A 23,365-nucleotide genomic window follows, 5' to 3' on the forward strand; every position below is an offset into this window, starting at 1 on the left:
CGCGTCGACTCTTTGAAGAAGAACTCCTCCTCGTCCAGTTTGAGGTAAGTAATCCCTGTTCTGATTTACAGAAGGTCTTTTCGGTCATAAGAGACGGTAGCAGCAACAGTATGTACAAAACAAGTTACGAACAACGCAAAAAGACAAACAAAATAGCATGATTGGTTAAGAGCCGATAAGACGGCAGCCCTCCCACCACACCAATCGCTAAATAGTATTTGGAAGATTTCAGATAGTATTTTAACGCAGGTCTGGAAAGCCCTGTAATAACGGAGTCCATTGTTGTTATATGGAAGTATCATAGAAATAGAATCTCTAGAAAGGGCTTGGAACCTCTATCCCTGGAACTTTCATTGACTTGAATGGGGAGAGCCCAGTCTATAGATTCTGTTTCTATGCTGTCGTATGTGTTCACGTGACTGGGTTAATATGGTGGGGGTGACTCGCGTCCTGGCACATGTTATACAGATGGTCTTTGTCTGTGTCCTGTACTCTGCCTTTGTGCTACTGTACAACCACTCTGTATGCAACACACAAATATACACACACACACACAAACACTGCCTATGTGTGGGCTCTCCAGAACATACACGCACATGCACACACACTGCCCACACAAGGAGTCTGGCATACACACAAACACATGTCAGACATACGCACACACAGAGAGAGAGAGAGAGAGGGGGGGGGGGAGAGAGAGAGAAAGAGAGAGGGGGCACAGTGGAATCTGAGCGATGTCAGTTATGTCACATTAATAAACACTTAGTTATTAACACATCCCACAATGCATTTCACCTCCCACACTGGCACAAGTACATCATACATTGTCCTTCTACTCTGGCAAACAACTTGTAAATATATGAGTGCAGTAGCTAAACAATCAACTTGTAAATATATGAGTGCAGAAGCATAACAAACAACATGTAAATATATGAGTGCAGTAGCTAAACAAACAACATGTAAGTATATGAGTACAGTAGCTGAAATGAACTACTTGTAAATATATGAGTGCAGTAGCTGAAATGAACTACTTGTAAATATATGAGTGCAGTAGCTGAAATGAACAACTTGTAAATATATGAGTGCAGTAGCTAAACAAACATGTTGTAAAACACTTTATTATTTGATGTATAAATTACACTCACCAAGAAGAAGTTAACACAGAAAACTCAAATCAGAATAAAAACAACTAGAAGATGACGTCATAATGAAAACAACTAGAAGATGATGTCATAATGAAAACAACTAGAAGATGATGTCATAATAAAAACAACTAGAAGATGATGTCATAATGAAAACAACTAGAAGAGGATGTCATAATAAAAACAACTAGAAGATGATGTCATAATGAAAACAACTAGAAGATGATGTCATAATGAAAACAACTAGAAGATGATGTCATAATAAAAACAACTAGAAGATGATGTCATAATAAAAACAACTAGAAGATGATGTCATAATAAAAACAACTAGAAGATGATGTCATAACAAAATAACAAAGCTGTCTACAAGTGGTCTTAAGAAATGGAGAATATTCATGCACATGCACATGAAACGTAATCATAAGCATTTTCTTATTTACATTTTGACCTGTCTCTCCACTAAGCGTTTAGTGATGGGGTTGTATTCATTAGGGCATAATGTTGCAAAATGTTTTACAATGGACAATGAACATTTCTTATTGGACACGTTCAGGTAGTCCCTCCCTGTTTCAGTCCATTTCCTCTCAAAGTAATGAACACAACCCTGGTGTGGCATGGTTCAGACATACTCCTTCTCCTCTACCACCATAGGCAGTGGGTTACTCCTCCCACCTCCCCCAAAAGTAGGCGTTGCCCTAACCCCTGGAGGGGAGGAGCCTGCGTTCAGCAGAGCCCCTCCCACCAGCAGAAGAACTCCCGCCCCCCAGCCTAGATACAAGGCGGGGCCTAACTCTCTCTTCAGCGGCGCGGCGACTTTCGGATCGTAAAAATCCCTGACCACGGCGTAGGCCGTCCAGCAGATGGGTATCAGATAGAGCAGCCCGGAGAAGAAGAACAGAGCCCCAGCCACGCGGGCTAGCCTAGCCTTGGACGAGTAGGCTCCTTCCCCTAGACACTTGGTGCACTTAGCCCCAGCCACGCCAAGCAGGAGGGCGAAGAGGCAGAGGAGGAGGGAGAGCACGGAGAGGGTACGGGACACCTGGGCGGAGATGGGGAGGGCCAGGGTAGAGTCGTAAGTCTTACACTGGATCTGTCCCGTACTCTGGGACAAACACGTCATCCATAGCCCCTCCCATAGAACCTGGGCGATCACGATCTCCCCGCCCGCGAAGGCGGAGACTCGCCACAAGGGGGCGGCGCAGACGAGAGCACCGCCCACCCATCCCATCACGGCCAATAGGAGGCCAAGTAGCTGTAGACCTGTGGACGCCATGGCGACGTGAAAAAGTCCCAAACAGTTCTGTTCAAGAACTTTGTTTGCAACAGGGCCTATTCTGAGCCTGGTCTGAGCCTGGTCTGGGCCTGGTCTGAGCCTGGTGTGTTTTCCCTGGTTTTCACTAGATGATGAGTGTTGTCAAGATGGTTTCAAACCTCCTCTCTTCTCCAAAACAACGATTACAGATGACAAGAAGTTCCCCTTGATAAAATGTTCTTGTACGTCCCAGGACTGTTGCAGGAATGTATCTGTCTCGTTCCTCTGGGTTGAATATCCAGTAGTTCTGTGTCTTATGGTAGAAACAGTGACGGTCACCATAAACCCCTCCTCTTCCACATCCTCAGACGGGTCAACAGCAACAACAATGTTCCTGCCAGGACATGATGAAGAAATACATGGTAAATACTCTGAACCTATGTTTAGGTTTAAATGTATACACACATAATAACAATTCCCAACATATTCAAATTATAACAAATACATGGTAAATACCCTGAACCTATGTTTAGCTTTTAATGTATACACACATAATAACAATTCCCAACATATTCAAATTATAACATGTCCCAACATATTAGCCTGATAACGTGCGATAACATGTTATTATATAACGTAATAACCAGTAACTTGTGACTCTTACACGTTTCAGAAAGCGACAGAATCAACGCAGTCCTTCTGAAATGATAAAACAGAGATAATCATGATAATACTTACTATTCCAAACCCCAGAGGATCTACTGCTCTGCACCAGTGGACAGAATGAAGAGTCCTGTCCCGTCCTGTGTAACACTGTGGAGTAGTAGAGGTCTGTCCTGTATAGTGTAACACTGTGTATTAGCAGATGTCTGTGATGGTGTTATTTCCTCTGTCATACACACAGACTGACCAGACTGTCTCACTGGAGCACAGCTCAACACAGAGGAGTGGGAGGAGAGCAGCACTCAGCTGGGCTGGGCACGATGTCTCTCTCTCACACACACACACACACACACACACACACACACACACACACACACACACACACACACACACACACACACACACACACACACACACACACACACACACACACACACACACACACACACACACACACACACACACACACACACACACACACACACACACACACACACACACACACACACATCCATACACCCACACACTACACACACACATGCGTAACAGATTAGCAACACAATGCAACGTTATGTCCCACAGACTGACAAGGGTTTGTGTGTTTTTCATGAACTATATGAAACTAAACAGAGATTATCATCCATCATGTATTTCAGCAGTTAAAGTGTTAACATTCTAGATTCAGGTCATGTCTTCCATAATGTATTTCAGCAGTAAAAGTGTTAACATTCTAGATTCAGTTCATGTCTTCCATCATGTATTTCAGCAGTTAAAGTGTTAACATTCTAGATTCAGTTCATGTCTTCCATCATGTATTTCAGCAGTTAAAGTGTTAACATTCTAGATTCAGTTCATGTCTTCCATCATGTATTTCAACAGTTAAAGTGTTAACATTCTAGATTCAGGTCATGTCTTCCATCATGTATTTCAGCAGTTAAAGTGTTAACATTCTAGATTCAGTTCATGTCTTCCATCATGTATTTCAACAGTTAAAGTGTTAACATTCTAGATTCAGGTCATGTCTTCCATCATGTATTTCAACAGTTAAAGTGTTAACATTCTAGATTCAGTTCATGTCTTCCATCATGTATTTCAGCAGGTAAAGTGTTAACATTCTAGATTCAGGTCATGTCTTCCATCATGTATTTCAGCAGTTAAAGTGTTAATATTCTAGATTCAGTTCATGTCTTCCATCATGTATTTCAGCAGTTAAAGTGTTAACATTCTAGATTCAGTTCATGTCTTCCATCATGTATTTCAGCAGGTAAAGTGTTAACATTCTAGATTCAGTTCATGTCTTCCATCATGTATTTCAGCAGTTAAAGTGTTAATATTCTAGATTCAGGTCATGTCTTCCATCATGTATTTCAGCAGGTAAAGTGTTAATATTCTGTTGTTGTAGGAGAAGTAAAACTTTGAACCTTAGGTTTTATTGATGTTATCACATCACGGAAATATCTTGATAAAACCTTGGATTGGATTACAGTCTTGCCACAGAACAGGTACTTAAAATCTGAAACTTTCAAAGTTAGTGTGTTTAAACCGATTTGTACGTGTAATTTTACAAAGAAAAACCTTAGAGATAGGAGAGATGTATAACCTATTGCTTATAAACGATTTCCAAATGTGTCTCCGCTGAAAAGATATGCGCAGGATCCGTGAGGCTCCCGTGTGTTGGCGAGGTCATGTTTTAAACTCTAACGTTTTTTAAATGTATCGTTAACCCCCCAAAATGCTTTGTCGGATGTTTTAATCATTCTAAAGTGATTAAAATGTCAGTTGAGTCCATGTTCAATGCGTTATATTGTCTAGATCCTGCTGCTCTCAGGAGAAATCAGATGGCCTCAATTAAAATGAATGTTAAAGATTAGCTGATGAAAAAGCATAGAATGGCGCCCGTTTCAAATCATGTAAATGCTCTTCGTGTACGAGTCATAAACGGTGCTCTTCCAGTGGAGCGGATTGAAAATGGGTGATGTTTGATTTTGGGGGGGGGGTCTATTTCTAGGATGTGTGTAGACTACATGTGATGGTTCACCTGATAGAGTCTAGGATGTGTGTAGACTACATGTGATGGTTCACCTGAGAGAGAGAAGGACTGAAGCACACAGCAATAGTAATATTAGGTGAGTGTTTAGTTGACTTGCTGATATCACACACACACACACACACACACACACACACACACACACACACACACACACACACACACACACACACACACACACACACACACACACACACACACACACACACACACACACACACACACACACACAGACACAGACACAGACACACACACACACACACACACACACACACACACACACAGAGTCTCCTTATCCCTGGCTGAGCTGAGATGGATGTGTGTCCATGGTTTGGTTAGTATTTAGTCAGGGTAATCTGATCCTAGGACAGCCATTAGGACCTGTATTAAAGCTGTACTGTAGTTCCACCCTACTCTTTAATGGTTTGGTTAGTATTTAGTCAGGGTAATCTGATCCTAGGACAGCCATTAGGACCAGCATATCCTATTTAAGCCCAACGGTCACAATAGTGAGAAAATAAATGTTTATACTTTACAGGCTCTAGTGAAGTTAAAGTTGTACTTATCAATCAATCAATCAATCAATCAAATGTATAAAACGCTTTTTACAACAGAGTGCTATACAGAAACCCAGCCCAAAACCCCAAACAGCAAGCAATGCAGATGCTACTAGCCACTAGCCACTAGCCACTAGCCACTAGCCACTAGCCACTAGCCACTAGCCACTAGCCACTAGCCACTCTACAACTCCCTAGAAAGGTAGGAACCTAGGAAGAAACCTCGTGAGGAACCAGTCAGTCCTCTTCTGGCTGTGCCGGGTGGAGATTATAACAGTACATGGCCATTAAGGCCAGATTGTTCTTCAAGATGTTCAAACGTTCATAGACGATCAGCAGGGTCAAATTATAATCACAGTGGTTGTAGAGGGTGCAACAGGTCAGCACCTCAGGAGTAAATGTCAGTTGGCTTTTTTCCCCATAGCTAAGCATTCAGAGGTAGAGACAGCAAGTGCGGGGTGTCACGTCCAGTGAACAGGTTCCATAGCCGCAGGCAGAACAACCAGGTGGACAGGGGCATGGTCCTAGACCTCAGGTCCTCAGAGAGAGAGAGAGAGAGAGAATGAAGTCATATATTATGCATTAGTAAGGACCTGTATTAAATCACCTACTCTAGTTCCCCCTTACTCTTTCAAAGATGAGCATTTCTACACCTACAACCTATCCAATCCTGTCAGGCCCTACTTATAGGCCTACAACACAAATCTGACCTCAGATCAGTGTCTGGGGGCTACTTCATCTTTCTTTCTCCAACCTATCCAATCCTGTCAGGCCCTACTTATAGGCCTACAACATAAATCTGACCTCAGATCAGTGTCTGGGGGCTACTTCATCTTTCTCCAACCTATCCAATCCTGTCAGGCCCTACTTATAGGCCTACAACACAAATCTGACCTCAGATCAGTGTCTGGGGGCTACTTCATCTTTCTCCAACCTATCCAATCCTGTCAGGCCCTACTTATAGGCCTACAACACAAATCTGACCTCAGATCAGTGTCTGGGGGCTACTTCATCTTTCTCCATGAAGAGAGATATCTCCTTTTCATGTCTTTTAGAGAAAGCACTATATCTAGCAGAGAATTGTGAAATCTGTTGATGAAATTATCTCTACCATATAATTATAATTTCTACTTATTAACAATAGTTGATAGTAAAAGTACAGTAAAATACAATACAACACAATATAGTATTTATACGGTTATTTTTCATACACTTCCCTCAAAGAATGTAGATGTATTGCAGCTTGGTGACCGCTCTCCCCTGTGAGTAACACGATGTGTGTGTTAAGACTGACTGATCTACAAATCACCATGCATCATAAACATCTGCTCAATATCATTTGTAGATCAGTCAATCAGTCACAATTTACCCATGTTGCATCACGGTTTTGACTCACTCGAACACGGGTTGCGTTTCAAACTCATAAAAGACACACCCTCGTCCACTTACCCTCCCGACCATATTTGTTGTCGGTCCAAATGTTTAGCCAAGCAAGGGAAGTTTGCAACGTAAGCCCCTCAGCCCTATTTTTTTTAGAGTTTGTGAGTGTACAATTATGTTCACTTTGGGGCCTGAAACGCCCCATAATTCAATTTGCGATGATTGTACATCCACTAATAAAAGTCAGCCTAAATTTAAAACCTCAACGTCAATATGGAGTCTACATACAAGTGTAAGTATATACTAATGTAAATAAGTTAGAAATTGTGCTACTAATGCACATGACAGCACAAACACGTCTCCTAAAAGTAATTATGTTTTTGTTTGGTTAGCTTTTGTAAACTGTATAAATAAAAACATTTTCCTTCTTCAGAAGTTCCAGCTAGGCAGGCTAACGTTAGTTAGCTAATTCATTTACTAGCTATCATACAGTAGGTGTATATTAATAATGATATATTTCATGTAAGTAGACATGCAATCATAATTGACTTTAGGGCATATAAAGCACCCACAAGCTACCTGAAGCTAAAAACACAATCATTGCGGGATGAACAAGTGATGAATTTCTGTGCAAGGGCGGGCCATTTAAATATCATTCCTTCCTCCCTCGCCTCTTGCCCTGCAAGTGTATACTCGTCAGACGTCATTCAACGTCATCAGAAGTGTCAACTTAATTTGAGTCTGAGGGGAGTCTGTTAAGTGGTTGGAATGCAGCCACGGCCAATGTCTATGGTTTTAAACTGGTGTACGAGACCGAAAGTAAAAAACTCAAAAGCGAGACTTAAGAAGGGGTAGCATCAAAATAGCGCAATAGAACATATCTTCCGCTTCTTAGACTTGCTTTCGATAAGAATTGCAAATCTATAACTAACATTTCTATGTGAATTTGGTCGCCCAAAAAAGTACATAATGCATTCCGTTATTTCAATAGGAAGGCCACGTCAAGGTCCTACCAGCTTTTATTGACGTTATTACATTTCCCGATCCCGGGAACAACTTGATAACACCTTGGACTAGTCTTGCCACATATAACCCGAGACAGGTACGTAAATTGTGAAAGTTTCAAAGTTAGTGTTTTCAGTCTGAGTGTGTGTGTAATATGATAAAACAAAACATTTCGAGTTGAGAGAGAATCGTAACATATTGCCTATCGAGGATTTACAAAATGATAAACGCTTAAAATATATCGGTTACTCTCGGTGTTTGTAAGTGTTGGCACGGTTTGTGAGGAAGTGTTTTAATCTTAAATGTTTTATTAAATGGTTTGTTCATCCCAAAATGGTTTGTTTCATAGGAGTTGTAGACCTGTAATTTCTGACTTGGCATGAGAGAGAGGAGACTTTAGGCCATGGTTTTGTCGAAGTAATGAATGTAATACTGCATTTTTGGGGGGGTACATGCATATGCGAGAGCAGGTTACAGCTTATTCAGAGATGGAAGTGCGTCAGAGTAAGTTCTGAACTATTCTTGACTTCCTTATTTCCTAATATTAAACAATACTAAAGATTGAGAAATCACTAAATATCCTGTTGTAGTGCCTTGTTCAGGCCAAACTCCGACGTGGAGAATGTTACAGAACAGAACCAAAGTCCAATAACTAAATTTCCCACCTCATCAGCCAGTTCCACTGTGGCAGAACCCAGAGGAGTATCAGCAAAGGATCATGGAAGATAGAGTCCAGAGACAACTGGTGACTTCCTACAAAGACGACCTGGTCAGAGCTGCACAGAGTACTCCTGTGTTTCAGAGACCTACAGTGGGTGAGTGACTCATCATAAAGCAACATACTACATTCCATATTGGCACCTATATATCTGATGTGATTGAGCTCTTTAATGGTGTGGTTAGTATTTAGTCAGGGTAATCTGATCCTAGGACAGCCATTAGGACCTGTATTAAAGCTGTACTGTAGTTCCACCTTACTCTTTGAAAGGCTCTGTGGACATTTCTACACCTTGATTGCACCTCTCCAATTCTGCCAGGCCCCCTTTATAGGTCAGAAACACAGATCTGACCTCAGGTCAGTTTCTAAGGGCTTCTTCATCTTTCTCCATAGAGCGAAATATCTCCTTTTCATGTCTTTTAGTGAAAGCCCTCCATCTAGTGGTGATTTGTGAAATATGTTGAATAAATAATCTGTGCCATTTACTTAATTATACTTATTCACAATAGTTAAAATACAGTAAAATACAGAACAATATAGTATTTATGAGGTTATTTTTCATACACTTTCCTCAAAGAACATAGATCTCTTCCACCTTGGTGACTTTTTCTCCCTGTGAGTAAAGAGGGGTGTGTCTTTCTCTTGGCAGTGCGGACCAATGAGGTGGAGGAGAGGGAGCGCTACAGATACCAGTGGAGGAAGGAGGACAGGCAGAGAATCGTCGGCGACAGATTGGAGCTCTTTGTCGCCATAGTGACGGGGGTGTTGATGGGAGTTCTGACAGGTGGTTTTGGGGGTGTTGTCATGGGAGGGTTGACAGGGGCGTTGATATGGTTTACAACAGGACTGGTCAGGAACTGGTGGAGCCCCTGATTCACTGGGAGATACCATGTGTAGTGCATGGATCTACTTTTATACAGACAGACACCATGTGTAGTGCATGGCTCTACTTTTATACAGACAGACACCATGTGTAGTGCATGGATCTACTTTTATACAGACAGACACCATATGTAGGCTATGGATCTACTTTTATACAGACAGACACCATGTGTAGGCTATGGATCTACTTTTATACAGACAGACACCATGTGTACATCTACTTTTATACAGACAGACACCATGTGTAGGCTATGGATCTACTTTTATACAGACAGACACCATGTGTAGATCTACTTTTATACAGACAGACACCATGTGTAGATCTACTTTTATACAGACAGACAGCATGTGTAGGCTATGGATCTACTTTTATACAGACAGACACCATGTGTAGATCTACTTTTATACAGACAGACACCATGTGTAGATCTACTTTTATACAGACAGACACCATGTGTAGATCTACTTTTATACAGACAGACACCATGTGTAGGTCTACTTTTATACAGACAGACACCATGTGTAGGTCTACTTTTATACAGACAGACACCATGTGTAGATCTACTTTTATACAGACAGACACCATGTGTAGATCTACTTTTATACAGACAGACACCATGTGTAGATCTACTTTTATACAGACAGACACCATGTGTAGATCTACTTTTATACAGACAGACACCATGTGTAGGTCTACTTTTATACAGACAGACACCATGTGTAGATCTACTTTTATAAAGACATTTGGAGGATAAAACTTTTTGAACATGTATAGATAGAAGGGCATAAGTGGTGGGTCTTGTTTCTTGATGCAATTATCAAACTTTAATTATGAATCATTTGGAAGTGAATAAAATCCCAATAAAGAGAGAAAAGAAACAGAGAATATATTGATTATTTTTAAAGAGAGATGAAACTCTCATATTCATCACCAGTGCTAACCTACTTCTGTGAAGTCAGTTCTGATATGGGTCTGAACCTGTTAGTCATGAAGGGATTAAAACAGAGATTCATCCAGAAATATCTTTCCCTGATTTCATCTGACCAAGTATTCAGATATTGTGTGACAGTAGTTATGGCCAGGCCAATGAAAGACCTTCATCCTACCCTGTAAAATCCTTACAAATAACAGCAACAAGAACTAATGACTGGATCACCATATATACATTATCAAATCATCGTTTATGTAAACAAACATAGTGATCCCACTAGAACCCCGATCCAGTGACTGTCAACCCAACACATTCTGGCTAAGATCACATCCCGTATCCAGAAAGCATCTCAGAGTAGGAGTACTGATCTAAGATCTGTCCATATATTCATTATGATCTAAAGTCCAATCTGATGCTAGATCAGCACTCCTACGGGCCCTGGTCACTACTAATCTCAACTATGTTGTTATTGCTGTCGGCTCAATCTGTCATGGAATCAGTAAACCGTACTCTCATATCTGTCATGGAATCAGTAAACCCTGCTCTCATATCTGTCATGGAATCAGTAAACCCTGCTCTCATATCTGTCATGGAATCAGTAAACCCTGCACTCATATCTGTCATGGAATCAGTAAACCCTGCACTCATATCTGTCATGGAATCAGTAAACCCTGCTCTCATATCTGTCATGGAATCAGTAAACCCTGCTCTCATATCTGTTATGGAATCAGTAAACCCTGCTCTCATATCTTTCATGTAATCAGTAAACCCTGCTCTCATATCTGTCATGGAATCAGTAAACCCTGCACTCATATCTGTCATGGAATCAGTAAACCCTGCTCTCATATCTGTCATGGAATCAGTAAACCCTGCTCTCATATCTGTTATGGAATCAGTAAACCCTGCACTCATATCTGTCATGGAATCAGTAAACCCTGCTCTCATGTTAACACACATATTTGGCCTAGATTTGGTAATTTAAATTATATTTATGATTGCTCTTCTGCTGTTCTACATGTAAGTCATTTAGCAGACGCTCTTATCCAGTGTGAACCACAGGAGCAATTAGGGTTACGTGCCTTGCCCAAGAGCCTTTTGACAGATGTTTCTAGGGATTCAAACCAGCGACCTCTGGGTTATTGGCCCAACATTCTTACCCGCTAGTCTACCTGCCCTGAAAGACGCCTCCACTAAAGTATTAGAGCTGACTGTATAAAATGTCATTGCATTTTACAGGCCTGGCAGATGATGTTGAAAATACATTTCAAATAGTCTGTTATCAGTAGTGATGAAGCTTGTTCAGTTATATGAGTTGAATGGTGCCCCCTGCTGTATGTTGATGGGATTACATGGACTTTGAACCAATCCCCAACCTTCCTTCTATTCAACTGTTTTACTTTCAGACGTTGTATCCACAAGTGTTGTTTCATAATGATTTCCACCATTTTGTTGATTTATCTGAACACACTCTGATGACTACAATCATCTTCAGGGCCAAATGTATTTTAATCTAGTTTTTGTCCTCAACCCTATTGTGTTTATATTAATGTATATTAATGTAATTTACTATCTACATGATGTTTAAGGCAAATAAAACTTTGATGGAAATCATTATGAGTTATTTACTCATGATATTAAAGGCATTCGCAAGGTGTAATCTTGGATTCAAATTCCCTAAAAAGTAGTTACTCAGCCACGTTTTGGTAAACGGCTGAGGAATGCGCCTGTAGAAATCTATCCATCACAAATTCATAAACACAGGTATGAGTACAAGGACTGACCATGATATAAAAATTACAGTTTTAACTATGTTTTGCTCATTTTAAACAAACAAGCTATAGTGTTTGTTAACAATGATTATTTTAACTAAACTCATGGGGGAAAATTCCTACCCGAGTTTTGCGTGTATAAATGAAACATCACTCCTTTTAATGTATTTTGTTATATATATGTATTCTGACCTTAAACTTAATTATGGGTTAACATATGTGCCAGCCATTTTGCAACTAAAACAAGAGTTTCTATTGGACAAATTCAAGTAGGTCCCTCCCCATTTCGTTCAGTTTTCTTATGTTTAAGAATCGGCGTAGTGAATACCCCCTGGTGTTGGTTAGGGGTGTGTCTACAGATATGTTTAAGAATCGGCGTAATGAATACCCCCTGGTGTTGGTTAGGGGTGTGTCTACAGATATGTTTAAGAATCGGCGTAATGAATACCCCCTGGTGTTGGTTAGGGGTGTGTCTACAGTTATGTTTAAGAATCGGCGTAATGAATACCCCCTGGTGTTGGTTAGGGGTGTGTCTACAGATATGTTTAAGAATCGGCGTAATGAATACCCCTGGTGTTGGTTAGGGGTGTGTCTACAGATATGTTTAAGAATCGGCGTAATGAATACCCCCTGGTGTTGGTTAGGGGTGTGTCTACAGATATGTTTAAGAATCGGCGTAATGAATACCCCCTGGTGTTGGTTAGGGGTGTGTCTACAGTTATTTTTAAGAATCGGCGTAATGAATACCCCCTGGTGTTGGTTAGGGGTGTGTCTACAGATATGTTTAAGAATCGGCGTAATGAATACCCCCTGGTGTTGGTTAGGGGTGTGTCTACAGATATGTTTAAGAATCGGCGTAATGAATACCCCCTGGTGTTGGTTAGGGGTGTGTCTACAGATATGTTTAAGAATCTGCGTAATGAATACACCCTGGTGTTGGTTAGGGGTGTGTCTACAGATATGTTTAAGAATCGGCGTAATGAATACCCCCCTGGTGTTGGTTAGGGGTGTGTCTACAGATATGTTTAAGAATCGGCGTAATGAATACCCCCCTGGTGTTGGTTAGGGGTGTGTCTACAGATATGTTTAAGAATCGGCGTAATGAATACCCCCCTGGTGTTGGTTAGGTGTGTGTCTACAGATATGTTTAAGAATCGGCGTAATGAATACCCCCCTGGTGTTGGTTAGGGGTGTGTCTACAGATATGTTTAAGAATCGGCGTAATGAATACTCCCCTGGTGTTGGTTAGGGGCGTGTCTACAGATATGTTTAAGAATCTGCGTAATGAATACACCCTGGTGTTGGTTAGGGGTGTGTCTAGAGATATGTTTAAGAATCGGCGTAATGAATACCCCCTGGTGCTGGTTAGGGGTGTGTCTACAGATATGCTGTGTTCTGAACTTGACTTAATGTACTAATAATTCCACCATCTTTAGACGAGAGGAAAACATGAATAAGGTCAAGTGAACCTGTCGGTTCCATCTCCTTGCTTTTTTCAGATAGAAATAACACCAGGATGATCTATATTATCTCTGCACTGTCATTTATAAAGTGTTCAGAACTATTAATAAGAGCTGGTAAGAACTAAGAAAATGTATGCACTCACTCCTGGAAGTCGCTTTGGATAAGAGCATTTAATAAATGACTCAAATGTAAAAAAGAAAATATGTAAAATGTAAGCTAGGTAAATGAGTAGGTTCTAATCTGTTTGGAGAAGGGGATTGTAAATACAAACAGAAATAGTTTAAGATGAATGTGAAACCATCCATGGAAGAAAACTGAACATTTAAGGCTACCAACAAGTGCCCCTTTCCCACAGTAAAGTATGGAATGCTGTGACCTTATGGAATGCTGTGACATTATGGAATGTTGTGACCTTATGGAATGCTGTTACCTTATGGAATGATGTGACCTTATGGAATGCTGTGACCTTATGGAATGTTATGACCTTATGGAAAGCTGTGACCTTATGGAATGCTGTGACCTTATGGAATTCTGTGACCTTATGGAATGTTGTGACCTTGTAGAATGCTGTGACCTTATGGAATGCTGTGACCATATGGAATGTTGTGACCTTATGGAATGCTGTAACCTTATGGAATGTTATGACCTTATGGAATGCTGTGACTTTATGGAATGCTGTGACCTTATGGAATGCTGTGACCTTATGGAATGCTGTGACCATATGGAATGTTGTGACCTTATGGAATGCTGTGACCTTATGGAATGTTATGACCTTATGGAATGCTGTGACCTTATGGAATGCTGTGACCTTATGGAATGTTGTGACCTTGTGGAATGCTGTGACCTTATGGAATGCTGTGACCATATGGAATGTTGTGACCTTATGGAATGCTGTGACCTTATGGAATGATGTGACCTTGTGGAATGTTGTGACCTTGTGGAATGCTGTGACCATATGGAATGCTGTGACCTTATGGAATGCTGGACCTTATGGAATGCTGTGACCTTATTGAATGCTGTGACCTTGTGGAATGCTGTGACCTTATGGAATGATGTGACCTTGTGGAATGTTGTGACCTTGTGGAATGCTGTGACCATATTTTTTTTATTTTTTATTTAACCTTTATTTAACCAGGTAGGCAAATTGAGAACACGTTCTCATTTACAATTGCGACCTGGCCAAGATAAAGCAAAGCAGTTCGACACATACAACAACACATAGTTACACATGGAGTAAAACAAACATATAGTCAATAATACAGTGAAAAAAAAATAAGTCTATATACAATGTGAGCAAGTGAGGTGAGATAAGGGAGGTGAAGGCAAACAAATATATGTATAAATAAATAAAATAAATAAATAAAAATATAAAAGGCCATGGAGGTGAAGTGAATACAACACAGCAAGTAAAATAAAACTAAAAAAAAACCCTGGAATGGTTGGTTTGCAGCGGAAGAAAGTGCAAAGTAGAGACAGAAAATAATGGGGTGCAAAGGAGCAAAATAAATTAATAAAATAAATACAGTAGGTAAAGAGGTAGTTGTTTGGGCTAAATTGTAGATGGGTTATGTACAGGTGCAGTAATCTATGAGCTGCTCTGACAGCTGGTGCTTAAAGCTAGTGAGGGAGATAGGTGTTTCCAATTTCAGAGATTTTTGTAGTTCGTTCCAGTCATTGGCAGCAGAGAACTGGAAGGAGAGGCGTCCAAAGGAAGAATTGGTTTTGGGGGTGACTAGAGAGATATACCTGCTGGAGCGCGTGCTACAGATAGGTGCTGCTATGGTGACCAGCGAGCAGAGATAAGGGGGGACTTTACCTAGCAGGGTCTTGTAGATGACCTGGAACCAGTGGGTTTGGCGACGAGTATGAAGCGAGGGCCAGCCAACGAGAGTGTACAGGTCGCAGTGGTGGGTAGTATATGGGGCTTTGGTGACAAAACGGATGGCACTGTGATAGACTGCATCCAATTTATTGAGTAGGGTTTTGGAGGCTATTTTGTAAATGACATCACCGAAGTCGAGGATTGGTAGGATGGTCAGTTTTACAAGGGTATGTTTGGCAGCATGAGTAAAGGATGCTTTGTTGCGGAATAGGAAGCCAATTCTAGATTTGACTTTGGATTGGAGATGTTTGATGTGAGTCTGGAAGGAGAGTTTACAGTCTAACCAGACACCTAGGTATTTGTAGTTGTCCACATATTCTAAGTCAGAACCGTCCAAAGTAGTGATGTTGGACAGGCGGGCAGGGGCAGGCAGCGATCGGTTGAAGAGCATGCATTTGGTTTTACTTGTATTTAAGAGCAGTTGGAGGCCACGGAAGGAGAGTTGTATGGCATTGAAGCTCGCCTGGAGAGTTGTTAACACAGTGTCAAAAGAAGGGCCAGAAGTATACAGAATAGTGTCGTCTGCGTAGAGGTGGATCAGAGAATCACCAGCAGCAAGAGCGACATCATTGATGTATACAGAGCATATGGAATGCTGTGACCTTATGGAATGCTGGACCTTATGGAATGCTGTGACCTTATTGAATGCTGTGACCTTGTGGAATGCTGTGACCTTATGCATAATTTGAACTGTATGTCCTTTTAACTTGCAGTGATGAAACTTGATGATTCAAGCCAAATAGGTAGTCTACTGCAGCCTGGAGCATGTGGCCACTGGTTGAATATACGTTGTTTCCACGTCATTTCAAGCAAAAAAAATCAATGTGATGACACTTAATCAACGTGGATAACCAAAAAGTCATCAACGTGATGGCATTCTTCACCCAACTTTTAACTTAAATTCAATGACATGGTGACATTTGTTGTTGATTTTATGTTGAATTCATGGTTAGTTGACAACTCAACCAAATGTAAATCAAAGCTAGACGGTGAACTGACGTCTGTGCCCAGCGAGTGATGACAATGCAAAGCATTTACAGTTTTTTACAATCACTTTGGCACTAATTTCGGGAACCTTGATGTCATTTTTCAAAACTAGACACAAAACTCACAACCAATGATCAAAATGCAAAACACTTTTTCCAATTGCTTGAATACAATACACATAAAGCTCAGATCATTTGTTCATTGAACTAAAATCACCGGTTCAAAATGACACAACATAACATCAAAGTACTACCATTTCAAAATGCAATTCACACATTACATCTGAAATGACTGTCTATTCATTTCATTACAATGATCTAACTATCAATTGATACAACGGCTCAAAATGATAAGTAACTGTTGCGTTACTCTTACTGCATAGTTTTATGGAAACTGACAAACAATATTCAGTGTTAAGATCATGAAAGTTTCAGGACAACGAGATCCATTGACACCAATTACCATGGAATATGAACCAATTGGACTACATTATCTATGGATGTAATATTTCATCATCATTCTTTATCAGACACTGTTTCTATGGTCCCATGTACCACTTTTCCAGACCATGTTTTCAGATTTGACATTACTGTATACTCACCGGCCACTTTATTAGGTTTACCTATCTAGTACTGGGTAGGACCCCCTTTTGCCTCCACAACAGTCTGAATTATTTACGGTGTTGTATGCCATTCTGTACACCACTGTTTTAAACAGCTATTATTTGAGCGTTTGTGGCCTTTCTCTTAGCTTGAATGAGTCTGGACATTCTCCTCTGACCTCTCTCATTAACAAGGTGTTTTTGCCCACAGAACTGCCGCTCACTGAATGTGTTTTGTTTATCGCACCATTCTCTGTAAACTCTAGAGACTGTAGTACGTAAAAATCCCAGGAAGGCAGCTGTTTCTGAGATGCTGGAATCACCATGTGTGGCATCAACAATCATACCACGGCCAAAGTTGCTTAGATTACTCATCTTGCCCGTTATAATGTTTGGTCGAACAACATCTAAAGCTCTCTACTCTATATACTCTATATATTGAGTTGCAGGCAGCCACATGATTCGCTGTTCAAATGTAACCTTCCTTGATGAGCTAAATCAGGTCTGTCGAGCTGATGGCGTGACCTATGTCATTGTGTGGGATAATGTCAGGTTCCACAATGCTCAAATGGTGCAAGCATGGTTTCAGGCCTAACCACAATTTACCACCCTGTACTTACCCACATACTCTCCTTTCCTTAAACCGATTGAGGAATATTTCTCCACGTGGAGGTGGAAGGTATACGATAGGCGCCACCCTTCTCCAGGCTATGGACGACGCATGCAATGACATCACGGCAGACCAGTGTCAGGCCTGGATTGGCCCGAAGATTCTTCCCAAGATGTTTGGCTAATGAAAACATCCATTGTGATGTGGATGAGAACCTGTGGCCAAATCCACAAGACAGGGTTGATGGAAATATAGAAGTACAGTAATCAACCATTTGTTCTGGTTTTTACAGTAAACCAGGTGAGGAACACTGCAGTTGACCTTTAACTGTTTTTTCTTTTTTTGTAGCTAATTATTTTCGCTTTGATTCAAAGAAACCTATGTTGTGATTTTATTGTATTTCATCAATAAATTTCAGATTTTGTTCAATGATTCCACTGTGTCTGTAGTATTCTCTCTACTAGTCCTTTTACAGTGATGTATTTACGTGCAGTACCATAATGAAACATGTATCACATATTTTGTACTACAATATGTAATGATTGTGTGAACAACTTCACTGTGAAACTATTGGTATCTTGTGTGTGGCTGATCTAAATGAATGTTCCTATGGTATTTCATGATACATTAGTTATTTGAACCAATGATTCTGCAAGTGCAAGGTTTCTTTAAAGATATGAATGCACAATGCAATGTTTTGAACATTGGACAGCCTGTGATGACAACAACAAGTGATGACCGTTTTGAGTTTTGAGTCTAGAGTTTTGAAAAATGACCACAAGGTTCTGAAATTAGTGCCAAAATGATTGTTAAAAACTGTAACCTTTGAGCGGTCACAAAATGTTTTAATGATATAACTTTCCCTGTTTCCTACTTTCTCCATCATATACTACTGTTCTAACGTCATCATGGGTCGAAGAAATGAATGTGTCAATTGTATTGATAGCTGTCTTTCATTGATTGATTGATTGTGTGTGTGTGTGTGTGTGTGTGTGTGTGTGTGTGTGTGTGTGTGTGTGTGTGTGTGTGTGTGTGTGTGTGTGTGTGTATGTGTGTGTGTGTGTGTGTGTGTGTGTGTGGACGTGTTTAACTATTCTTGTGGGGACCAGATATCCCTACAAGAATAGTAAACGAACAAAAAGTTGACCAGCTGGGGACATTTTGTTAGTCCCCACAGGGTCAAATGCTATTTCTAGGGGGTTTAGGGTTAAGGTTAGAATTAGTGTTAGGGTTAGAATTAAGTTAAATATTAAGGTTAGGAGCTAGGGTTAGTTGTAGGGTTAGGGTTAGGAGCTAGGGTTAGGTTTAGGGTTAGGATAAAGTTTAGGTTTTAGGGTTAGGGTCAGGGTTAAGGTTAGGGTTAGGGTAAGAGTACGGGTTAGGATTAGGTTTAGGGTTAGGGGTTAGGGAAAATAGGATTTTGAATGGGACTGAATTGTATGTCCCCACAAGGTTAGCTGTACAAGACTGTGTGTGTGTGTGTGTATGTGTGTGTGTGTGTGTGTGTGTGTGTGTGTGTGTGTGTGTGTGTGTGTATGGGTGGGTGGGTGGGTGTGTGTGTGTGGGTGTGGGTGTATGTATGTATGTGTTTGGGTGTATGGGTGTATGCATGTATGTATGTATGGTTGTGTGTGGGTGTATGTGTGTGTGTGTGTGTGTGTGTGTGTGTGTACAGTATGTATGTGTGTGTGTGTGTGTTTTTCATTGATCTCCATTCTAAAATCCTTCTCCAAAACACGTCAAAAAGGGAGACATTTACTAAGTCTGAATCGGCTCCATGATGCAATTATGAGTTTGACTATTCAAGAATAAATGGCTATATAACTAATATGTTTTGATGTTGAGGTACCATTCCCAGCCCCTTATTCCCCAGATGAACACTAAGGTTACTAAGGTTACCACAAAGCACAGATGATTCATCAGGGCAATCACTGCTGAACTTTCTTCACGAAGGCTCAACACCCGTTGAATATGGCCGGTGTCAGTAAACGTTGGCAAAAAAACGTAATTCAATTGTTGCAGGAACACAGTTGCAGTCACCAACACTCTGGATAATATAAAAACAGCCTAACCAGCTCTGCTATGGCCAGTAAAATGGTAAGAGTGAGCTGTTCTCTCATTTGTGTCTGGAAGTAGCTAGCAAGGTAGCCAACGTTAGCCAGTTAGCTTGGGTGCTTGACTGCTGTTGTTAGGTCAGAATGATCAAATCATCCCTACTCCTCGGCCAGAGCGTCCGGCGTGCGCTCTGAACGCTCCGAGAGCGTAACACTCTGAGTTTATGAAGGGACAATCTGACAACACTCTGAGTTTATAAAGGGACAATCTGACAACGCTCTGAGTTTATGAAGGGACAATCTGACAACGCTCTGAGTCTATGAAGGGACAATCTGACAACACTCTGAGTTTATGAAGGGACAATCTGACAACACTCTGAGTTTATGAAGGGACAATCTGACAACGCTCTGAGTTTATGAAGGGACAATCTGACAACGCTCTGAGTTTATGAAGGGACAATCTGACAACCCTCTGAGTTTATGAAGGACAATCTGACAACACTCTGAGTTTCTGAAGGACAATCTGACAATGCTCTGAGTTTATGAAGGACAATCTGACAACCCTCTGAGTTTATGAAGGACAATCTGACAACGCTCTGAGTTTATGAAGGGACAATCTGACAACCCTCTGAGTTTATGAAGGGACAATCTGACAACACTCTTAGTTTATGAAGGGACAATCTGACAACGCTCTGAGTTTATGAAGGGACAATCTGACAACACTCTGAGTTTATGAAGGGACAATCTGACAACACTCTGAGTTTATGAAGGGACAATCTGACAACGCTCTGAGTTTATGATGGGACAATCTGACAACGCTCTGAGTTTATGAAGGGACAATCTGACAACACTCTGAGTTTATGAAGGGACAATCTGACAACACTCTGAGTTTATGAAGGGACAATCTGACAACGCTCTGAGTTTATGAAGGGACAATCTGACAATGCTCTGAGTTTATGAAGGGACAATCTGACAACGCTCTGAGTTTATGAAGGGACAATCTGACAACGCTCTGAGTTTATGAAGGGACAATCTGACAACGCTCTGAGTTTATGAAGGGACAATCTGACAACACTCTGAGTTTATGAAGGGACAATCTGACAACCTTCTGAGTTCATGAAGGGACAATCTGACAACGCTCTGAGTTTATGAAGGGACAATCTGACAACCCTCTGAGTTTATGAAGGGACAATCTGACAACACTCTGAGTTTATGAAGGGACAATCTGACAACGCTCTGAGTTTATGAAGGGACAATCTGAAAACGTTCTGAGTTTATGAAGGGACAATCTGACAACACTCTGAGTTTATGAAGGGACAATCTGACAACGCTCTGAGTTTATGAAGGGACAATCAACACTCTGAGTTTATGAAGGGACAATCTGACAACGCTCTGAGTTTATGAAGGGACAATCTGACAACCCTCTGAGTTTATGAAGGGACAATCTGACAACACTCTGAGTTTATGAAGGGACAATCTGACAACGCTCTGAGTTTATGATGGGACAATCTGACAACGCTCTGAGTTTATGAAGGGACAATCTGACAACACTCTGAGTTTATGAAGGGACAATCTGACAACACTCTGAGTTTATGAAGGGACAATCTGACAACGCTCTGAGTTTATGAAGGGACAATCTGACAATGCTCTGAGTTTATGAAGGGACAATCTGACAACGCTCTGAGTTTATGAAGGGACAATCTGACAACGCTCTGAGTTTATGAAGGGACAATCTGACAACGCTCTGAGTTTATGAAGGGACAATCTGACAACACTCTGAGTTTATGAAGGGACAATCTGACAACCTTCTGAGTTCATGAAGGGACAATCTGACAACGCTCTGAGTTAATGAAGGGACAATCTGACAACCCTCTGAGTTTATGAAGGGACAATCTGACAACACTCTGAGTTTATGAAGGGACAATCTGACAACGCTCTGAGTTTATGAAGGGACAATCTGACAACGTTCTGAGTTTATGAAGGGACAATCTGACAACACTCTGAGTTTATGAAGGGACAATCTGACAACGCTCTGAGTTTATGAAGGGACAATCTGACAACACTCTGAGTTTATGAAGGGACAATCTGACAACCTTCTGAGTTCATGAAGGGACAATCTGACAACGCTCTGAGTTTATGAAGGGACAATCTGACAACACTCTGAGTTTATGAAGGGACAATCTGACAACCTTCTGAGTTCATGAAGGGACAATCTGACAACGCTCTGAGTTTATGAAGGGACAATCTGACAACCCTCTGAGTTTATGAAGGGACAATCTGACCACACTCTGAGTTTATGAAGGGACAATCTGACAACGCTCTGAGTTTATGAAGGGACAATCTGACAACGTTCTGAGTTTATGAAGGGACAATCTGACAACACTCTGAGTTTATGAAGGGACAATCTGACAACGCTCTGAGTTTATGAAGGGACAATCTGACAACACTCTGAGTTTATGAAGGGACAATCTGACAACGCTCTGAGTTTATGAAGGGACAATCTGACAACCCTCTGAGTTTATGAAGGGACAATCTGACAACACTCTGAGTTTATGAAGGGACAATCTGACAACGCTCTGAGTTTATGATGGGACAATCTGACAACGCTCTGAGTTTATGAAGGGACAATCTGACAACACTCTGAGTTCATGAAGGGACAATCTGACAACACTCTGAGTTTATGAAGGGACAATCTGACAACGCTCTAAGTTTATGAAGGGACAATCTGACAATGCTCTGAGTTTATGAAGGGACAATCTGACAACGCTCTGAGTTTATGAAGGGACAATCTGACAACGCTCTGAGTTCATGAAGGGACAATCTGACAACGCTCTGAGTTTATGAAGGGACAATCTGACAACCCTCTGAGTTTATGAAGGGACAATCTGACAACACTCTGAGTTTATGAAGGGACAATCTGACAACGCTCTGAGTTTATGAAGGGACAATCTGACAACGTTCTGAGTTTATGAAGGGACAATCTGACAACACTCTGAGTTTATGAAGGGACAATCTGACAACGCTCTGAGTTTATGAAGGGACAATCTGACAACACTCTGAGTTTATGAAGGGACAATCTGACAACCTTCTGAGTTCATGAAGGGACAATCTGACAACGCTCTGAGTTTATGAAGGGACAATCTGACAACACTCTGAGTTTATGAAGGGACAATCTGACAACGCTCTGAGTTTATGAAGGGACAATCTGACAACGCTCTGAGTTTATGAAGGGATAATCTGACAACACTCTGAGTTTATGAAGGGACAATCTGACAACACTCTGAGTTTATGAAGGGACAATCTGACAACGCTCTGAGTTTATGAAGGGACAATCTGACAATGCTCTGAGTTTATGAAGGACAATCTGACAACACTCTGAGTTTATGAAGGACAATCTGACAACCCTCTGAGTTTATGAAG

General features: G+C 41.0%; 1 protein-coding gene across 1 annotated transcript; it reads right to left on the bottom strand.

Moving 5' to 3' along the window:
• Positions 1-1,189: 1,189 nt before the first annotated feature.
• On the bottom strand, positions 1,190-3,386 carry LOC129839490 (claudin-9-like). Its single transcript, XM_055906982.1, has 2 exons — positions 3,133-3,386; positions 1,190-2,788 (listed from the first exon to the last, which is right to left on the bottom strand). Exon 2 carries the CDS (start codon positions 2,413-2,415, stop codon positions 1,762-1,764), a length of 654 nt encoding a protein of 217 aa, XP_055762957.1. The 5' UTR covers positions 2,416-2,788; positions 3,133-3,386; the 3' UTR covers positions 1,190-1,761.
• Between the last annotated feature and the right edge of the window lie 19,979 nt (positions 3,387-23,365).

The sequence above is a fragment of the Salvelinus fontinalis genome, chromosome 40 (genome assembly GCF_029448725.1).
Source record: "Salvelinus fontinalis isolate EN_2023a chromosome 40, ASM2944872v1, whole genome shotgun sequence".
Taxonomy (NCBI): Eukaryota; Metazoa; Chordata; class Actinopteri; order Salmoniformes; family Salmonidae; genus Salvelinus; species Salvelinus fontinalis.

Coding starts and splice junctions, on each gene's coding strand:
- LOC129839490 (XM_055906982.1), bottom strand. CDS start 2,415: ATGGCGTCCACAGGTCTACAGCTACTTGGCCTCCTATTGGCCGTGATG.